The sequence below is a fragment of the Ipomoea nil genome, unplaced genomic scaffold, assembly GCF_001879475.1.
Source record: "Ipomoea nil cultivar Tokyo-kokei standard unplaced genomic scaffold, Asagao_1.1 scaffold0222, whole genome shotgun sequence".
NCBI lineage: Eukaryota > Viridiplantae > Streptophyta > Magnoliopsida > Solanales > Convolvulaceae > Ipomoea > Ipomoea nil.
This window is the reverse complement of record NW_017616650.1, coordinates 395798-412728: the sequence shown is the minus strand read 5'-3', so window position 1 is coordinate 412728 and position 16931 is coordinate 395798. Positions and strand designations below refer to the sequence as shown.

General features: G+C 32.8%; 2 protein-coding genes across 2 annotated transcripts; both read right to left on the bottom strand.

Annotated features, from left to right (window-relative positions):
• Nucleotides 1-3148: 3148 nt before the first annotated feature.
• Nucleotides 3149-5008, bottom strand: LOC109193537 (protein IQ-DOMAIN 14-like). The gene is made up of 3 exons (XM_019344378.1): nt 4452-5008; nt 4154-4363; nt 3149-4068 (listed from the first exon to the last, which is right to left on the bottom strand). The coding sequence occupies exons 1-3, from the start codon at nt 4854-4856 to the stop codon at nt 3379-3381; spliced, it is 1305 nt and encodes a 434-aa protein (XP_019199923.1). The 5' UTR covers nt 4857-5008; the 3' UTR covers nt 3149-3378.
• A 2262-nt stretch (nt 5009-7270) lies between these two features.
• LOC109193679 lies at nt 7271-8167 on the bottom strand. The gene has a single exon (XM_019344533.1). It carries the CDS (start codon nt 8165-8167, stop codon nt 7271-7273), a length of 897 nt encoding a protein of 298 aa, XP_019200078.1.
• Between the last annotated feature and the right edge of the window lie 8764 nt (nt 8168-16931).

Sequence of the window (16931 nt, the reverse complement as noted above, 5' to 3'; positions counted from 1 at the left end):
TTCCAGAATTTATCTAGAAATTAATAGATTAAAAATGAACATTAATATATTAAAAATAAATATGTATGTTAATGGTCTACCTAGTAATGTGGATCATGATTCACCGTTCAAATTATAATAATTCTTTGTATAAGAAATGGCAAATTAATTATACCATGGACCAGGGTCTACCTTGCATTGTAGACCTTTGTCCAAAAATAATCTTTAGATTCTGTATCTAGTTCATCCATTTTGTACCTGTAGTTGATACTTTATGTACCTGTAGCTATCATATTATGTGTCAAACAATTATCAAGTCAGATTCTGTATCTATAATTAACACATTTTGTACTTGCAGTTGATAGTTTATGTAATTGTAGCTATCATATTAAGTGTCAGTAATTATCAAGTTATTTGTTTACATGTACAAAAACTGTTAACGGTAGGTACAAAAAATGTTAACAAGAAGTATAGAATTTTTGTATCAAGGTTATGATTTATGAACCCTGGTCCATGGTATAACAATTGATAAAAAATGGGGTTGGTAATCAATAGTTATGTTGTGCAACCATGTGCACCATGCATGGTGCACACGATTGCAAAACGACGTCGTTTTGACTAAAAACGTGCGTCTCATTTAAAAAAAAAAAAATCAGTTTCGATTCCCCTCAACAGCATTATGTTGTTCATTCATTGTGGATATTTAGTTCATTCATTCTGGATTTTTAGTTATTCATTCACTATGGATATTTAGGTTATTCATTGTGGATATTTAGTTCATTCATTGTGGATATATAATTCAAATTATGCACAAAAAAATGCTATTGCCAGGAATTAAACCTGAATTTTTTTAAGTAAAATGCGCGTTTTTAATCAAAACGATGTTGTTTTTACAACTGTGTGCACCATACTGCATAATTTGCAGTTGGTAATAGAGTCCAAGTTTTCATCGAATCGCATATAGCACAACTGGGCTTCCTTGTCGAATTGCGAAATGGCCCATTCATGTTTTATGGAGTTTGTTTCGAAGGTTCCAAACCAGAGAAATAATATGATAAAGAAACCAGGTTACAATCTCTACAAGAAACAAGGCCCATTTCCAACCACCACAATAGCAATCGTTATGCTGTGCATCCGTATGCACCATGCATGGTGCATACGGATGCCAAAACGACGTCGTTTTATTAAAAAACGCGCGTCTCCCCTTTAAAAAAAATTCAGGTTCGATTCCCAACAACAACATTATATTGTTCATTCATTCTGGAATTTTAGTTCATAGATTATGGAATTATAGTTCATTGATTATGGAATTATAGTTCATCGATTATGGAATTGTAGTTCATCGATTCTGAAATTTTAGTTCATCGATTATAGAATTGTAGTTCATCGATTCTGAAATTTTAGTTTATAGATTATGGAATTTTAGTTCATTCATTATGGAATTTTTAGTTCATAGATTAGATTATGGAATTATAGTTCACCGATTATAGAATTATAATTCATCGATTATGGAATTATAGTTCATCGATTATGGAATTTTAGTGCATATATTGTTGTTGGGATTCGAATCTGATTTTTTTTTTAAGGGGAGACGCACGTTTTATTAAAACGACGTCGTTTTTGCATCCGTATGCACCATGCATGGTGCATACGGATGCACAGCATAATTTGCCCTATTGCCCCACAATAGGCAAATTATTGTCAATGTTACGTGGACCATAACAAAAAATACATTATTTTTATATTTAATGTACATTATATAATATAATATACACTCAGTACACAAATAATGTACATCTCCTTAATACAATGTACATTATTTTTGTATTGGATGTACATTATTTTATAGTATACAAAATATGGTCCACACAATAATGATTGACAATCATAATCACTCCGAGGGTTAGAGGCTTAGAGCTGCAAAAAGGGGCTTAGCTCGTTTCACCTTGCTCGGACTTTGAGATTTTAAGTCTGTTTTATTGAGCCCGCCCGCCTAACTAGCGAAATTGGCAGGCTGTCGGGGGTCTGCCAAGCCCTCCAATGTACTGAATTTAAAAATATATATTAAAATAAATAAATGTTACAAATTTACAAAATAAAAAATCGAAGATAATCCCAAATTTCCTTTATCTTTAAAATATCTTTATTTAAATTTTAGAGTTTAGACTATCTAAAATGATTTTAGCATTAACATATATTTTTTTTACAAATTATAAATTTACAAAAATTACAAAGTCCATATTTTGAGGGGTCTCGCCTAACCTGACTGGCCTAAGGCGGCCCAGGCCAACCTCCCTTAGGCATGTACTATTGATGGGTTATTTAGCCCGCCTCAACATAGGGCGGGCTTTGATGGTGTCGCCTCGCCAGCTTCCTTTGACAGCACTATCGAGGGTTTATATTGAGTAAACTCCACTTCTATTTAATAGCTCGCAAATTACAAAAAAAAAAAAAAAAAAAAAAAAAAATAACGTGTGGCGAACTCGACTAAGATAGTGTTGGTAATAATTGAGTGTACATCATCCTATATATCATAAAGAATAGAACGTTTTCTAACTCATTCAAAATTTCAAATTATGTATTTTAATTCAACTCACACTATATTAGTAACGTACTCATTGAAACTAAAGCCGGTGTGACCACATGCATGCTGCACTCGAAATTGCACTGCATGTACAAACAAAAATGAGATGGATGATGCAAGATTCACCTTATCCGCTTGCCCAAATAAAGCTAAGCTAGCCCATCACTCTAGTTTGAATTTTGAATTATATATGGGTGTGATTTTCCTTTTATATTTGGAAGTGGCAAGAATCTTGTCATAGTTTCATGCAAATTAAAGTTAAATATTAGAGGTAGCAAATAAAAGAATTATAAAATTGATCCTGTATTTTTATTTTTACTAAAACCTCAACCATTAATAAACTATAATATATAGTCGCAATGAATTAATCAAAAGTGAAAATTTGAAAACATAAATCAATCAAACACTCGTACATAGCCAATCACTTTGTAATGTGACCTCTCATATGAGAGGTTATGAAATTGAGCCATAGTAGAGACGTTATTGGCTCTTTGTGTGAAAATATATTTGAACAGATACTACAATGTAACAGGCTCAGTAGCATTACAAAAACACTCATACATACATAAATTATGAGGAATATGATTAGTTAATAATGAGGTAGGATGGATCATGGATGGTTTAAAATTACAATAAACATCAAAATCAACCTCGAGAAGTTGTGCAATATAATGCAATCTCAAATCACATCATGCCTCTTTCTCTACGTACATTCTTCTCTTCATGTTCTATCACTTTCCATTCCTTTCTAGGTTAAACATTGCTTTAAAAGGAGTGCATGATTCCCTAGGCTCTATTTTGTCTTGAGATTCTCATCATAACAACATCTTCTTCAATTCTTCACTAAACTCTACGGATCTATCCAGCCTACCCATCACTGCATTCTTGAAATTCATCACTTCTTGAGCTTGTGAGCATGAGATTCTCATTCTCCCCCCACTCACACTCGCTCTTGATTCCATTATCATTGGGGATAATAGTCTCTTTTTCGGGCCCGGTCCGGGCTCGGGCCGCTGCTTCGGGGCACTTTGGGACCGCAGTTTGGCCCGGAATGCTTCGGTGTCGGCCATGTAGTTAGGGAAGTTGTCGAAGCTTCTGAAGTAGGAGGTCTCCACGCCGACACTGTTCGCCGGCGTGACGGGGGTGTTGGACCCGCAAGAATTTGGGAATCTCGGGGTGCTTTGCGCCGTCGAGAACCGGCACTCGTCGCCGGCGGTGACCGTCCCCCAGTCGGAATAATCGTGGAAGTGCGGCCGGCAATCGGTTATCGACGAGCGCGCCGGAATTCGACACGAGAGCGGAGAGGAAAATGACGGGCCCCCGTAGGATTCCTCCCCGGGCTCCGGCACCCAAGTGTTGGCCCTCCTCGACCTTCTGCCGGCGCCCGCGGGCCTAAACGCCGAGTCTATCTCTACAATCTTTGGGTTGTCGTCATTTCCGTTGGTTGAAACCTCAAACGGCGATGGGTGTCTTCCACTCCTTGTCGTTTCATTATCGGACCTTCCCTGCAACCAACCAGAAATTAAATTTTATAAAATAAAATAAACATCAAAATTATAAAAATTTTGGGAATGAAAATTGGGATCTTACAATGGATTTTCGAGACTGAAAGCTACGAGGACAAGAAGTTTGGTGATTCAAAAATGAAGCTCGAAATTTCTGGGCACGAACACTAGCTTGAGCTCTCATTAAAGCTTGCATGCTGTGAAAAGTGGCCGTTGCTTGTTTCCTCACCAAATATCCCCTCACAAGAGCTTGAATCTTCACCAATCCTTTCAAGCACCTAAGTGCTTTTCTCGCCTATCCATTCAAACACATTACTGTAAATCCAACAACAAAAATGGAGAAATTGCTCTTGTTTTGCTGAAAACCGTAGATAATTAATTACCAAGTATCCACGGAATGCGGCTTGAATTTTGACGGCGGCGAATTTCTCCCGGGAAAAATAGGCTCCTCCCCCGCCGCCTTGGCTGGTGAGGCGGACCACCTCCACCGCGGCGTGGGCGGCTGCGGCGGCGGCATCGGCAGCGGCAGCTGTGGCGGCCGCGACGGCAATTGCGTGCTTGCTCTGCTCCTTGTCGGAGAAGAAGGAGCTCAGCCATGCAGCTTCTGCCGGGGTAATGTTGGGCGGGATGGTGGTGGGGTTGTTACACAAGGCGGCTGCGGCGGCGGTGACACCTCTCCCGGAGCTGCCAATGGCTTCACCTTTCTTCTCATCAGCTTTCTCTTCAATCTCTATGTCTTTTAGCTTTATCCCAAACAAGCCTTTAAGCCACCTTATAGCTTTTCCCATACTTAGTCTGTAAGACTATGGGGTTGAAGAATGTGGAGAGAGAGCTAGAAAAGAGAAGGTTTAAAAGGGAGGAAGAAAGAGTGGTAGCATATTTCAGTGAAAAGCCACTTTCACACCTCATAATTTCAAACTTTTTTCCATATGTCAATAAAGTAGTCAAAAGAAAAGAGGATGTTATGTTAAAAGTCACTGTATATTACAATTTATATATATACTTTATTTTATTATATATATTTCAAAATTTTAAAATATTGGTTTGAACTCTTTTTTTTTTAATACTCATGATTTAGTATTTGTTTTAATTTTTTTTCCAATCTTAATTATTTTTCAGTTTAAAGAATCAATGTCCCATCACGGGATATCTAATTCAATAGTTTACAAACCACACATCAAAATTAGATTACAAAAATTTAAAAGACAGATTTGACTTGTGACTTTCAAATAGATAGGTACTAGAATCACAATTACCAATTCGGTCACCCCTCTCGAGATAGTGATCACTCTCTTCTTCTCTCAAAATGTTAAATCTTCAACCCTAAGGGTCCCCTTACTCTGACTCCACAGAGCATTTGAAAAGACGTAAATGTGCTTTTTTTTTTTTTTTTTTATTAGGTAATCCATGTAGAGATTCAAACTATAAACTATAGGAGAATTGATGTTGAAACTTTGATGTATGAGGAAAAAGAAAGGAAATAGCTAGCATAGCAAAAGCATCAAATGAAGAGGGTAGCATTCTGAGATTCTGTGGAATTATGTGGTCCTGGCGTATGTGATCCAGGATAAAATCGCCAAGATTTTAATTTTGTACGGTTATATTTAATGGAGGCATAAACAATTATTCTTTTTATTTGATAAAAAATAATAATAAGTAGGAGAAGAAAAAATATCTCAGTACATGTACCATGTTTGTGAATTTTGTTCTTTTTTTTTTTTTTTTTTTTTTTTTTTTTTTAATATCTACTCGGTATATAATTTAACGTATATATATACTTACATGATGAGACATGTAAAATAATGATAATTTTTTTCATGTATTACTTTATACCAAAGTCTGTCACATATGATATGACTAAATAAAGTTTGCGACTTCCATATTTAATTATTGTTTAAAAATCACAAAAAATTGTGTGAAAATGTAATTTTTTTTTATGGGCCAATAGATGTTACATTTTCACTAATATAATTTAAAGACAACAACTTGTGTGAAACCGTATCACGGATTTTTGTCCGTGTGACGAGTCAGGTCAAGATGAAAATATAATACCTATACTGAAAATTGTAATACTAATCAGGAATAAAATGTCTATTACTTATATGTAAATATGCAATACTTTTGAATAAAAATGTAATATTATTACCTCTTGATTTAAAATTTTACATTTTTCCTCATAAGTAATACATTTTCTCTTATAAATAACAAACACTTGCCAACATTACTTATAAAGGAAAGTATAATACTTTTGATAACCCAATAGGGTAGTTCAAGTGGCAAATAAGCTCTCTTTGTGGGGGAGAATTCTAGGATAACATGGGTTCAATTTCCACAAGTAACGATTCCCTTTGGGTCAACTTTTGTGCCTCTTGGAGTGAACTGGGTGGACTTGGACCGTACGGACAGAGAAAGACACAGACCACAATGTGTGGTTTACATCAAAAAAAAAAAAAATACTTTTGATGAAAAATGTAATACTTTTACATCAAAATGTGAAAGTATTACATTTCCCAATAAAAGTATTACACTTTTTCTTACAAGTAACAACCACTTTATTCTTGATTATTATTGCATTTTTCAGTATAAGTATTACATTTTCATATTGATATGATCCGACCCAACTCGTCTAACAGATAAGGATTAGTGAGACGGTCTCACAAAAGTACGATCCTAACTTAAAATGCATTAGTCGAAATGTAATTATGTTTAAAATATATAATACTTTTTAGTAAAAATATAATACTTGTAAATTCATAACAAAATATTACATATTTGAGATCTAACATAAAATGGTCTCACACAAAATCAACAATTTAAAAGCTTATCATATCTATTATTATTACAAGTTTTTTTTTTTTTTCTTGGAGTGTATTATTACAAGTTAAAACTATAGATCTTATAAAAATTTGAGAAATGTAACATTTATACTAATAAGAAATAGCTTTCAAAAAAAAAAAAAATACTAATAAGAAATAGGGATATTGGGTAAAACATGTTCTTAAAAATGTTCAAAATAGAATTACAATAAAAAAATTTCGAATAAACACTTTTTTTTTTTGAAAGCCAAGTAATTTGGTATATTAATGAACGAACATAGTAATAGAGTCAGGAGGGACGACGTCCCAATACATAGGCTGGTCCTGATCGAAAGCTAACGAAGCTAGTGTATGAGCATGCATATTAACAGCTCTGGAAATATAATTTAAAGAGCAATATGTAAATAACGACATAGATGTCCTGCACTGGTCAGCAATGACCCAACATAAGATCGAGTTCCTGTACTTCTTGATTGTATCATGTTTCGCAACTCTATGCAATCTGTGAGTAGATCAACCATCCGTGTATCGCGCCCTTTAAGCCATGATAGGGCTTCCTTGCACGCAAGAGCTTCCTCTATAATAGGTGAAAAAGCACCAGGGAGTGTTCCAGACGTGGCCGCCACAAAAACACCATCGTGATTGAGTAGCACAACTCCATATGTCGCTTCTCCTGTGTGATGTCTGTAGCCAGCGTCGAAGAAACACCTCAGCCGATTTTGTGCATCGTCTTCGAGCATCATGGTGGCAGGAGGTTGATATGTTGCGCGTCCAAGCTTGGTGAACGCCTCCTCGGTCCTCACCGCCCTCTTCACTGTGGATGCAGGCCGTGGCAAAGTCTTCTCCCATACTGCCGAATTCCAGGCATGCCATAAATAGTATAGAATTCCCACGGCCAGCCTTACTTGCCCTTCCGTCAACGAGTTCAGCATGCCTACGAGCCATGATTGGAATAAATTAGTTAGAATATTCGTGACAGGTAATCCCGAAATATTCCAAACCATTTTAAAATAATCACATAAAATCAGTGCATGCATAATATTCTCTTGTGCATAGCCACACATCGGACATATAGGATCCACCTCCACTCTTTTAATAATCAAATTATCAGTGGTGGGGAGTATGCCAGACACAGCCCTCCATAAAAAGGTTTTCCATTTGGGTGGCACTTTTAACTTCCCTAATGTATCCCATTTATCAAAAGCCCCTGGGTTATCAGAATAATCTCCCATAATACGCCTGTAGGCATTCTTAACCGTGTATATTCCTTGTGTGTCCCCCATTCAATACCATGTGTCATCATAATCTGGGCTTACAGGTATTCTTGAAATCCGGGCTACATCCTCAAGAATAAATAAATCATTGAGAATATGTGGATCCCAGGTATTCGTATTTTGATCTATCAGACCAATCACTAATGTTTCTCTTAACTCATTAGACATGTGTGTTTGGACCAAAGGACTAGGATCATCAGACAACCAAGGGTGTCCCCATATCAATGTATTCCTACTGTTTCCAATTCTTCGGCGCACCCCGGCGCAGACTAGATCATGGGTGGCCATAATACTTCGCCAGCAGTGACTTGGGCAATTCCCTATGGTAGCATCAACAAAAGTGGTCGTAGGATAATATCGAGCCTTATAAATTCTTGCTACCAAAGTGGTTGGTTCAGTAAGAAATCTCCATGCCTGTTTTCCTAGCATGGCCAGATTAAACGCACGAAGATCCTTAAAACCTAATCCTCATATAAACACTTCAATTCAAAAAGAAAAGAAAAGAAACTATACCCATTTGACCACCAACTTTAAGTGATAGTTGATTTATATGCCAAATTATTATAATCATTTAACTGAATGAAATATAGTCTTTAAATAAAAAATAAAATTTTAATTTTTAATACCTTCAAAAAAAAATATCCAAAATGTAATATAGAGGGGTAGAAGAAAATAAAAGTGACAAAAAAAACTTTTATAGAAAATGTTCAAATAACTCTTGAATGTTATACCAAAAAAAAAAAAAAAAAAAAAAAAAAAAAAAAAAAGAAAAGAAAAGAGTAGATGGAGAAATCGGCCAGCTTCTTTTTTTTTTTTGTTAATTTTTTTTAAATATTTATAATTAATTTATTAGAACAAATATTGTTATGTCAATAATTGTAATCAATTACTTGGTTTACTGAATCAAATTAATAAATTAATGTATTTAATTATAACTTATTAAAATTTCAAAATTTAGGCCATGTTTGGTTATCAGCTTATCCGTCATTTTTTAACGGATTTGACCATCTTTAGCGGTTTGACAAAGAAGACGTTTGGTTAATGGCTTTTTCACTTAGCGAATCGCTGTGCAATCCGCTAAAATTGACACGCTACTAGGAGCAGCGTTTAGCATTAGCTTTTCTCCATTTATTTTCGAAATCTCAATTTTGCCCTTATTTCTCTCTTTTTTTTTTCATATACGATGACTTGCTGTATGCCTCATTCCATATATTTAAAATGCAACTTTGCATTCCTATAATTAAATTTAATAGCTATTTCCCCCCTTTATTTTTTTGAAAGCTAGCTATTTTTCTCCCTTTATTTAATTCTCAATTAAATTTAATATCATACAGTTACTTTTTTTTTTTTTATTTGGTGGCATACACTCACACTTATTTTATTCAATTTCAAATGTATTGCTCATTTAAATTAATAATTTTTATATAGTTATAATTATTATAATATTATTACCAATAATAATAATAAAATTACACTAATGTCCTTATGGGTCATTTTACATGTAAACCGCTATTCTAAACAGCTAATTTTACCAAACGTCTTTTTATAAACCGCTGATACAATCTGCTGGTCAAACCCACTAATCTAATCCACTATTTGTTAACCGCTAACACAATCCGCTAACGCTAATCGCTAACCGCTGATTGCCAAACAAGGCCTTAGTTACTTTTTCATGTAATGTTCGGTAGTCTATTTTTCTTTTTCTCAATTCTTCACTTCCCAAACAAAATGAAGAAAAAATTTCAATAGCATAATCTTGTTGTTGTTGTTGTAATATTTTTATTTTACAAAAATTTTTTGAAAAAGAAATTGTTTATGGAGCGTAGTGTAGAAGTTAAAATACACCAAGGTGAAAAAGATGCGACGGCCTTTCTTGTGAACAGCCTCTGACACACTCGTGAATGCTGATCTCAGCCGTACACTCCAATGCACGTCTATGTTATTCTCAGTTGTACATTTGGTCATTTGCCACCATTTTCAAACCTTTTTAATTTAGTTGTTTTATTATTATTATTATTATTATTATTTTTTTTTTTTTTTTTTTTTTTTTTTTTTTGGAAATAAGATCAAATACACCATTGAACTTTATACTAGAACTAGAAGTCAATTAGACCTCAAACTTTTAAAATTTACAATGAAGCTCATAAACATGTCAATTTAGTCCATCAAGATCCAAAATTCGGTTAGTGACTTATAATAACAGGTTACTAGAATTCTGATGATCGTATAACGATATTCCGACTACCTCTAGTGAAAATCGACAACGAGAAATAAGCCGGAGAAGGCAACGTGCGATTCCCTTCGGCGCAGCTTGTCGGTTCAGCAGCTTCAATTTCGGAATAGGCCATACTTGTTGGGAAACATTTAAAAGGCAAAGGAATTTATTGTGTTTTGTCTTTATCTAGTTGTCCTACATTGCTTGGCTAACTCATCTTTTCCACCCTTTATACACCAATCCATTTTAGAAGGCCTGAAGTGTTATGGAGAGGAAATAAGGGGAAACCACACGCGTGCCTCCGCTACCCACTCGGCTCGCACGCGCGTCGCGGTGTGGTGCATTCCATCATAATTTTCGACCCCTATTTTTGTGGGTCACCTTGTCCGCATTCCATTCACAACAGTGGAACGTGCGTGTACATGGAGTTGGTCCTCTCTACTCTCCCTATTTTCACTCCATCTTTATGGCTGGTATGGGGATGGGTGGTTATAGCTTACAGTATATAATTCGCCCTTCCCCTTCACTCTTAACCCACGAAGAAAGCCTTCCTCATGCACATATATTTTGCCTGAGTTTATACAAGTTCAGTCATGTTCATCTGTGTGTCATGTCGAGAGCATGTGATACCCTAATCGTAAATGCTTTTAGGGTAGTGTTCGCGACACAAATATCAACTTTCTTTTCTGATATTCGTAACCCAGCCACATCAAAACAGTAGCCATACAAGTTGCCTATGACATTGTTGTCTAATCCAGAATTTACTTTTCAAAACCAAGAGCACAACAATACTTTCTTGTCCCCGATTTTCACTGGAGGCGATTGAATTGATTTTGGAATTAAAGTTGCTAAACCGACGAGCTTTCAAAAATTTGACCCAAAACTTTCAAAAAATTTCCCTTTTCACCTTTTATCAAAAGCTTTGGGTCAAATACACCTTACCCATGGCGATGGAGTTTCGAGTAGCAACTAGAGTTCCGTGTGGTAGTGAAAATTTAGTGACAGCTCTAAATTGGATACATTTTTATTTCATTTGCCAGCAACACCTAATTTAATTTAATTTTCTCCTGCACAAATAAAATTAACGTATAAAAGATATATCATTAAAAAAATTCTAAATAAGATATTTTAAATGATTCTTATATTGATATTTTTACATTTTTAATTAAATTAACAATTATATTTAAAAAAATAGTTAACATGTAAATAAGCGAAATGATCCATACTTTCAATTTAATATTTGTTGTAACACAACCAACATTTATATATTATGGGAATTGCATTATATAATTGATGCAATTCTTTAATTGTTTTATAGTTCTGATAAATGTTAAAGAACAAGGAAGCAAATAGTCATATAAAAATTTCGCTACAAAAACAAGTGATTTTAGAAACATTTCATCAAACAAAGAAGTCAATATTGGAATGAAATCACATTCTCTTTAAAGTATACTTTTCTTTTTGCATAGCAGAAGCGGCCAATCTATATTACGTATCTATAAGGTATTAATGTTGTATGAACGGCAATTTAAGTCATCATTATTTTTTAGAAGCTTTTTTTTTAAAAAAAAAATTAACACACAATTACATTAAAAATTTGAACCTATAAATTTAAAAAATAAAAATCAATATCAATATCATTTAGAATTTTTAATAATATATTTATTATATATACAAAAAAAAAAAAAAAAAAAAAGCAGGTAAAGTAAACTTAAGTTAAAAAAAATTAGGGAGAAAATATTAATTTATTCAAATTAAAATTTTAAAATCTTACAACCAATCAAGATTCATTGTTAAAATAAAAAAAATTTAAATACTGCACATTTCTTTGTAACAATTAAATATTCCATTTTAATTAGAGTTATATTTGAATTATACATCATAACTCATTAGAGGAGTACTCTACTATTTTGGCATCTGATATTGTGCCTACTTGGCATTGGAAAAGCTCTCATATGGAAAGTAGAATGTCATCATCATAGTAAAATAATTACGAGTTACATTAAACTTTTTTCTTATTTAATTGGCAAAACATAGAAATAGTTAAATCTATTTCGATTCATATATGATATAGTAACAAGACTTTAAAGTGTAGAACTTAGAATTAATAGAGAAGCTAGTCCTAATTAAGGTATCACTCAAGATTTGTTTTTAGTGGTAGGGTAGAAGTTTGATTTTTGTCATAAATATTAAAAGTTTGGACTTGTGTTGATGACTCCTTCGAGCGTAGAAGCATACAAACATAATTTTTAAAAGTACTAGCAAGTCATTTAATGCAAATTACCTCGTTAAGCATACGACACCGGTACTAGGAAAATTATAATGTTTGGTAAAAAAAAAAAAGATAAGGGTCAAATCTTTCAACTATATAACAAAGTGCAATTAGACCCTCGAATTTAATAAAAAAAAAATTCTAATTAGACCGTTAAACTTGTTAAATTTGTGAAATTAACCTATTTGACCTATAATAACATGTTAGTCCTAAGTCACCTGTCACGTAGGATGCCACTTAGATTAATATTTTTTAAATTTAAAATAATAATATTTTAATATTTTTTAAATTTAAAATAATAATATTAATTTATAATTTTTTAAAGAAAAACCATGGCAGTCAAGTTGTCATGGACTGCCACGGACGAAGAACCTTGACGGGCTTCTCCGTCCAATCTTTGGACGGAGAATCTCGCCATGGCAGCCAAGCTGCTTGGTAGTCGTCCATGGCAACTTGACTGCCATTGCTTCTTTGTCCATGGCAGCTGTCATGGATGAAGAAGCTTGACAGAGAAGTTCGGCTTCTTCGTCAAATTGGGGAAGCGTCGAGTTGGAAAGTTTTTTTTTAATTAATTAAGTTTTTAAAAAAATTAATTTTTTTTTAAAATTTTAAAATAGGATTCCACGTAAGATGCAATGTAGGCAAAGTTGACAGGTTATCTTTTGATAACCTTTTAAATAGGTTAATTGCATAAATTTAACAAGTTTAAAGGTGATCTAATTGAATATTTTTTAGCTCAAAGGTCTAATATAATTAAATTTTGATATATAGTTAGAAGATCTCTTTATCTTAAAAAAAAAAATTAAAAAATAAAATAAAATTAAGGCTCTTAGTGAACTTGCGTACTTGGTAGTGTTAAAGTAAAGAAATAATCCATTAATCCATTATTTCTTTACTTTTGTTGTTTGGGAACAACAACAAAAGTAAAGAAATAATGGGTTAATTTGATGGTTTTTTTTTTTTTTTTTTCAATAACCTAAATTTGTTACAACTCTCTAAGATTATATTCTGAACTCTATGAATCTGCATCATGGAATCTTAGTTTTCCAACGACGATTCCTTAAATTTCTTAAGGAGTTCAAACTCTTCCTAAGGAATCTCAGTCGTTCTAATGACTTTCATTTTCAGATTCTTAGAAGAGTTTGAACTTTCACTTTGTCACTAGAAATAAAATTAAATGTTGAATGGTTGACCACTTAAATGTACAGGTCTGGCAAGTCCATATTATTATATGTAGTGTCTGGGGATATGATTGTTCAGTTTAACTTTGTGGAATACAACACCTTTGTGTACAGTTGCAGCCATCATTTTTCCTTCACTTCCTCTGTACCGGAAACTGGAAAAAATATAAAGCACAACCCCACAGCCTGTCAAACCTCAAAAGTAGTTGCAGAAACAACAAAAAGTGTGTACAATTTTACTGTTGTGCATTTCCCTCCATTCATTACTCACTCTTTATCATCCATTACTATTAAGTGTTGTTTAATTTGGTTCAAAATTTAAATAATCCATTAAACATGAACGTATTAATAGTCCGTCTAGTTTACTATAAGAAATACATGGAAAATAAACTTCAAATCACATGATAAAAAGACAAATGAAAAGTTCATATTTCGTTTTGTTGGAGTAAAGATTTTTGTTAAGTTATTATAGCGAGTAACTCTCTAGAGCTAAGTGTTCAATAAGAGGGATTCTCATATCATTTACTCCAATTAGCTATTGGGGAGGTAATGAGGTGATGATGAGGCTGAAACTGTTCAATTAGATACATTCATAGAGAGTCTAAGTTCGGTGTAGAGAAAATGATAACATATCACGATCATTGTTATCGCGGTTTACATATTTTGGAGAGTCCCTAACGGTTTAAAGTCCAGAGGGGTTAGGTCTGGTGTTTTTTTTTTTTTTTGTTAGTATGGGTGACTAGCATTTTTTTTTTTTTTGAAAGCTATAGACTCTATTATATTGTAGTATCTGTTCATACATACTTTTTAAACCTGTTCATAGGCGTGACTTTTTTTTTTTTTTTTAGTTCTCTTTTTCCTTGTATCTAAAAATAAAAATAAATATTTCATTGTTTAGATGGTGGGGAAATACAAGTATTGTATAAGGAATTGAAATTATAATGTGTCTACAAGAATTTAAATTCTTCATATTTTAAAGAATTGTTGAATAAAGGAATTTAATTTTGTGGAAACTAAACTGGTTGTGAGTTAATGAAGTGATGGAGTTATATGGAAGAGTGGCAGATGTGGGACATATATATGCAGACATGCAGTGTCTCAGAAGAATATTTAGAGGCATCAACCACTGCCTTATTATGCATCTTCCTACTTACCATTAAATCTACAAAGTTTCTCAATTATATTGTTCACCTATATATAAAAGAAGATAACATATCATAAAGAATGATATATGGTAACAACTAAGAAATATTAAGGTAATAAGATTTGACCACACACACAGTAACTAGGTAACAACTAACAGTAACTCCATTCTAATTAAATACGGAGTACGTATTATAAAAAATACAACGAACTTAATATGTGATGATAATTTCATCCTGATTCCACTTGTTATACGGTGGACATATCATGATTCATACAACACTGTGAACCATGGTCCAATATGATGCCCTATTTTGTTTGTTTGTTTTATTTTTTTTGGCCACTAGTATTTGTGTCCGTGCGATGCACGGAATAAATTTGTTGTAATATATTAAAGGAGGTGTATTCAATTATGACTTTCATAGAGTTTTAAAGACTTTTATAGACTTTAATTTAAAAGTTTGGAGGTATTCAATTCAAACTTTTAGAGAGTCATTAAAAGTTATGCGGTATTCAATCAAGATTTTTAAAGAGTCTTTAAAAATCGTGTGGTATTCGAGTAAGACTTTTAAAGAGTCTTTAAAACTCATGTGATATTCAAAAAGTTATAAACTTTTGTAGACTTTTTAATTTTAAGATTTTGTAGACTTTTCCTTCTCAAACATAAATAGTTGAAATCCAACCATCAATTTCAAGATTTCAAAATTTTCTTTCTAACACCTTTGAACGTTTTCTCTCTCTATTTAAACTCAATTATTTCTCCCTATTTAAAGTTTATAAACCTATCTAAATTCAATACAATTATTTTTTCTTCATTATCCTATATTTTCCTCATATCTAAACTCTACTAATTTTTCTCTCTCTCCTAAACTTTACCATCTTCATCTAAAAATTCGAAATAATATTATTTTTACTTCACTATTGCTTGTTTATATTGATTTTTTTTTTCTATGGAATTTTTGTCCCTAACTTTCTCTAATTCTCCCTAAATACATGAACAACGTAAATTTTTCATCGTCAAATTTTAGTATATGTTTCATAATATTCATATAAATATTTATATATTTTGATTTTTATTCTTTTTATGTTTATATTCGTAATATATATATATATATATATATATATATATATATATATATATATATATATATATATATATATATATATATATTAACAATAGGTTACTACGAATAGAGAACTACTGTTCGCAACAACAATTTGGGGTTGCAAACAGTAGCACCTTGTTGTTGTTCGCATTCTCAAATTGCTATTGCAAATAATAGTACTTTGTGTTATGCCTAGCAATATATCAAGTATAATTTTTTTATATATATTATTAATATTAAATTTTTATTTTTTTTATTTTATGCAACTTGCTCATTCTTGTTTAGTATTTTTATAAATTAGGCAATTTTTAGTATTTTTCACTCTCTCTAGTTACACTCAACCAGGGTTTTTCACTCTCTCTAGTTACTCCGCCCTCTTTCTACACTCAGTAGAGAAAATCTACAAAGAGATAAAAAAAAATTTTCCCACTCAGACTTGAAAGTAATTCTATGAAGCTCTGTTTTCCCCCTTTTCGGCTAATAAAGAAAATATAGCTTGTATCTTTTGCTTGTATGTTTTAGCCGTTGTTCAAGTTGTTGAACTGCTCAATCACTTCTCTCTATTTGTCTTCAAGTCTGCTTGGACAATTTATAGCTAGTAAAAGCTATTTGCCCGTTGATCAACTTTCGATCTCGATCGTCCATTTTGAATTGTAGTTGATCAAAAGATATTGTCAACTTGATCTGAAATATTAGGTAGATGTCATTTCTCCTTTTGTCAGATGATTTGAATAATTTGCCCGTTGCCGTGTCTTGAATTTTGTAGCCTCCAAAATTTGAATAAGTTCGGCGCGGCAAGCTTGATATTTCTTGTCCTTCATAAATGTTCTAACATGTCAAGTTGATCAAATAATTT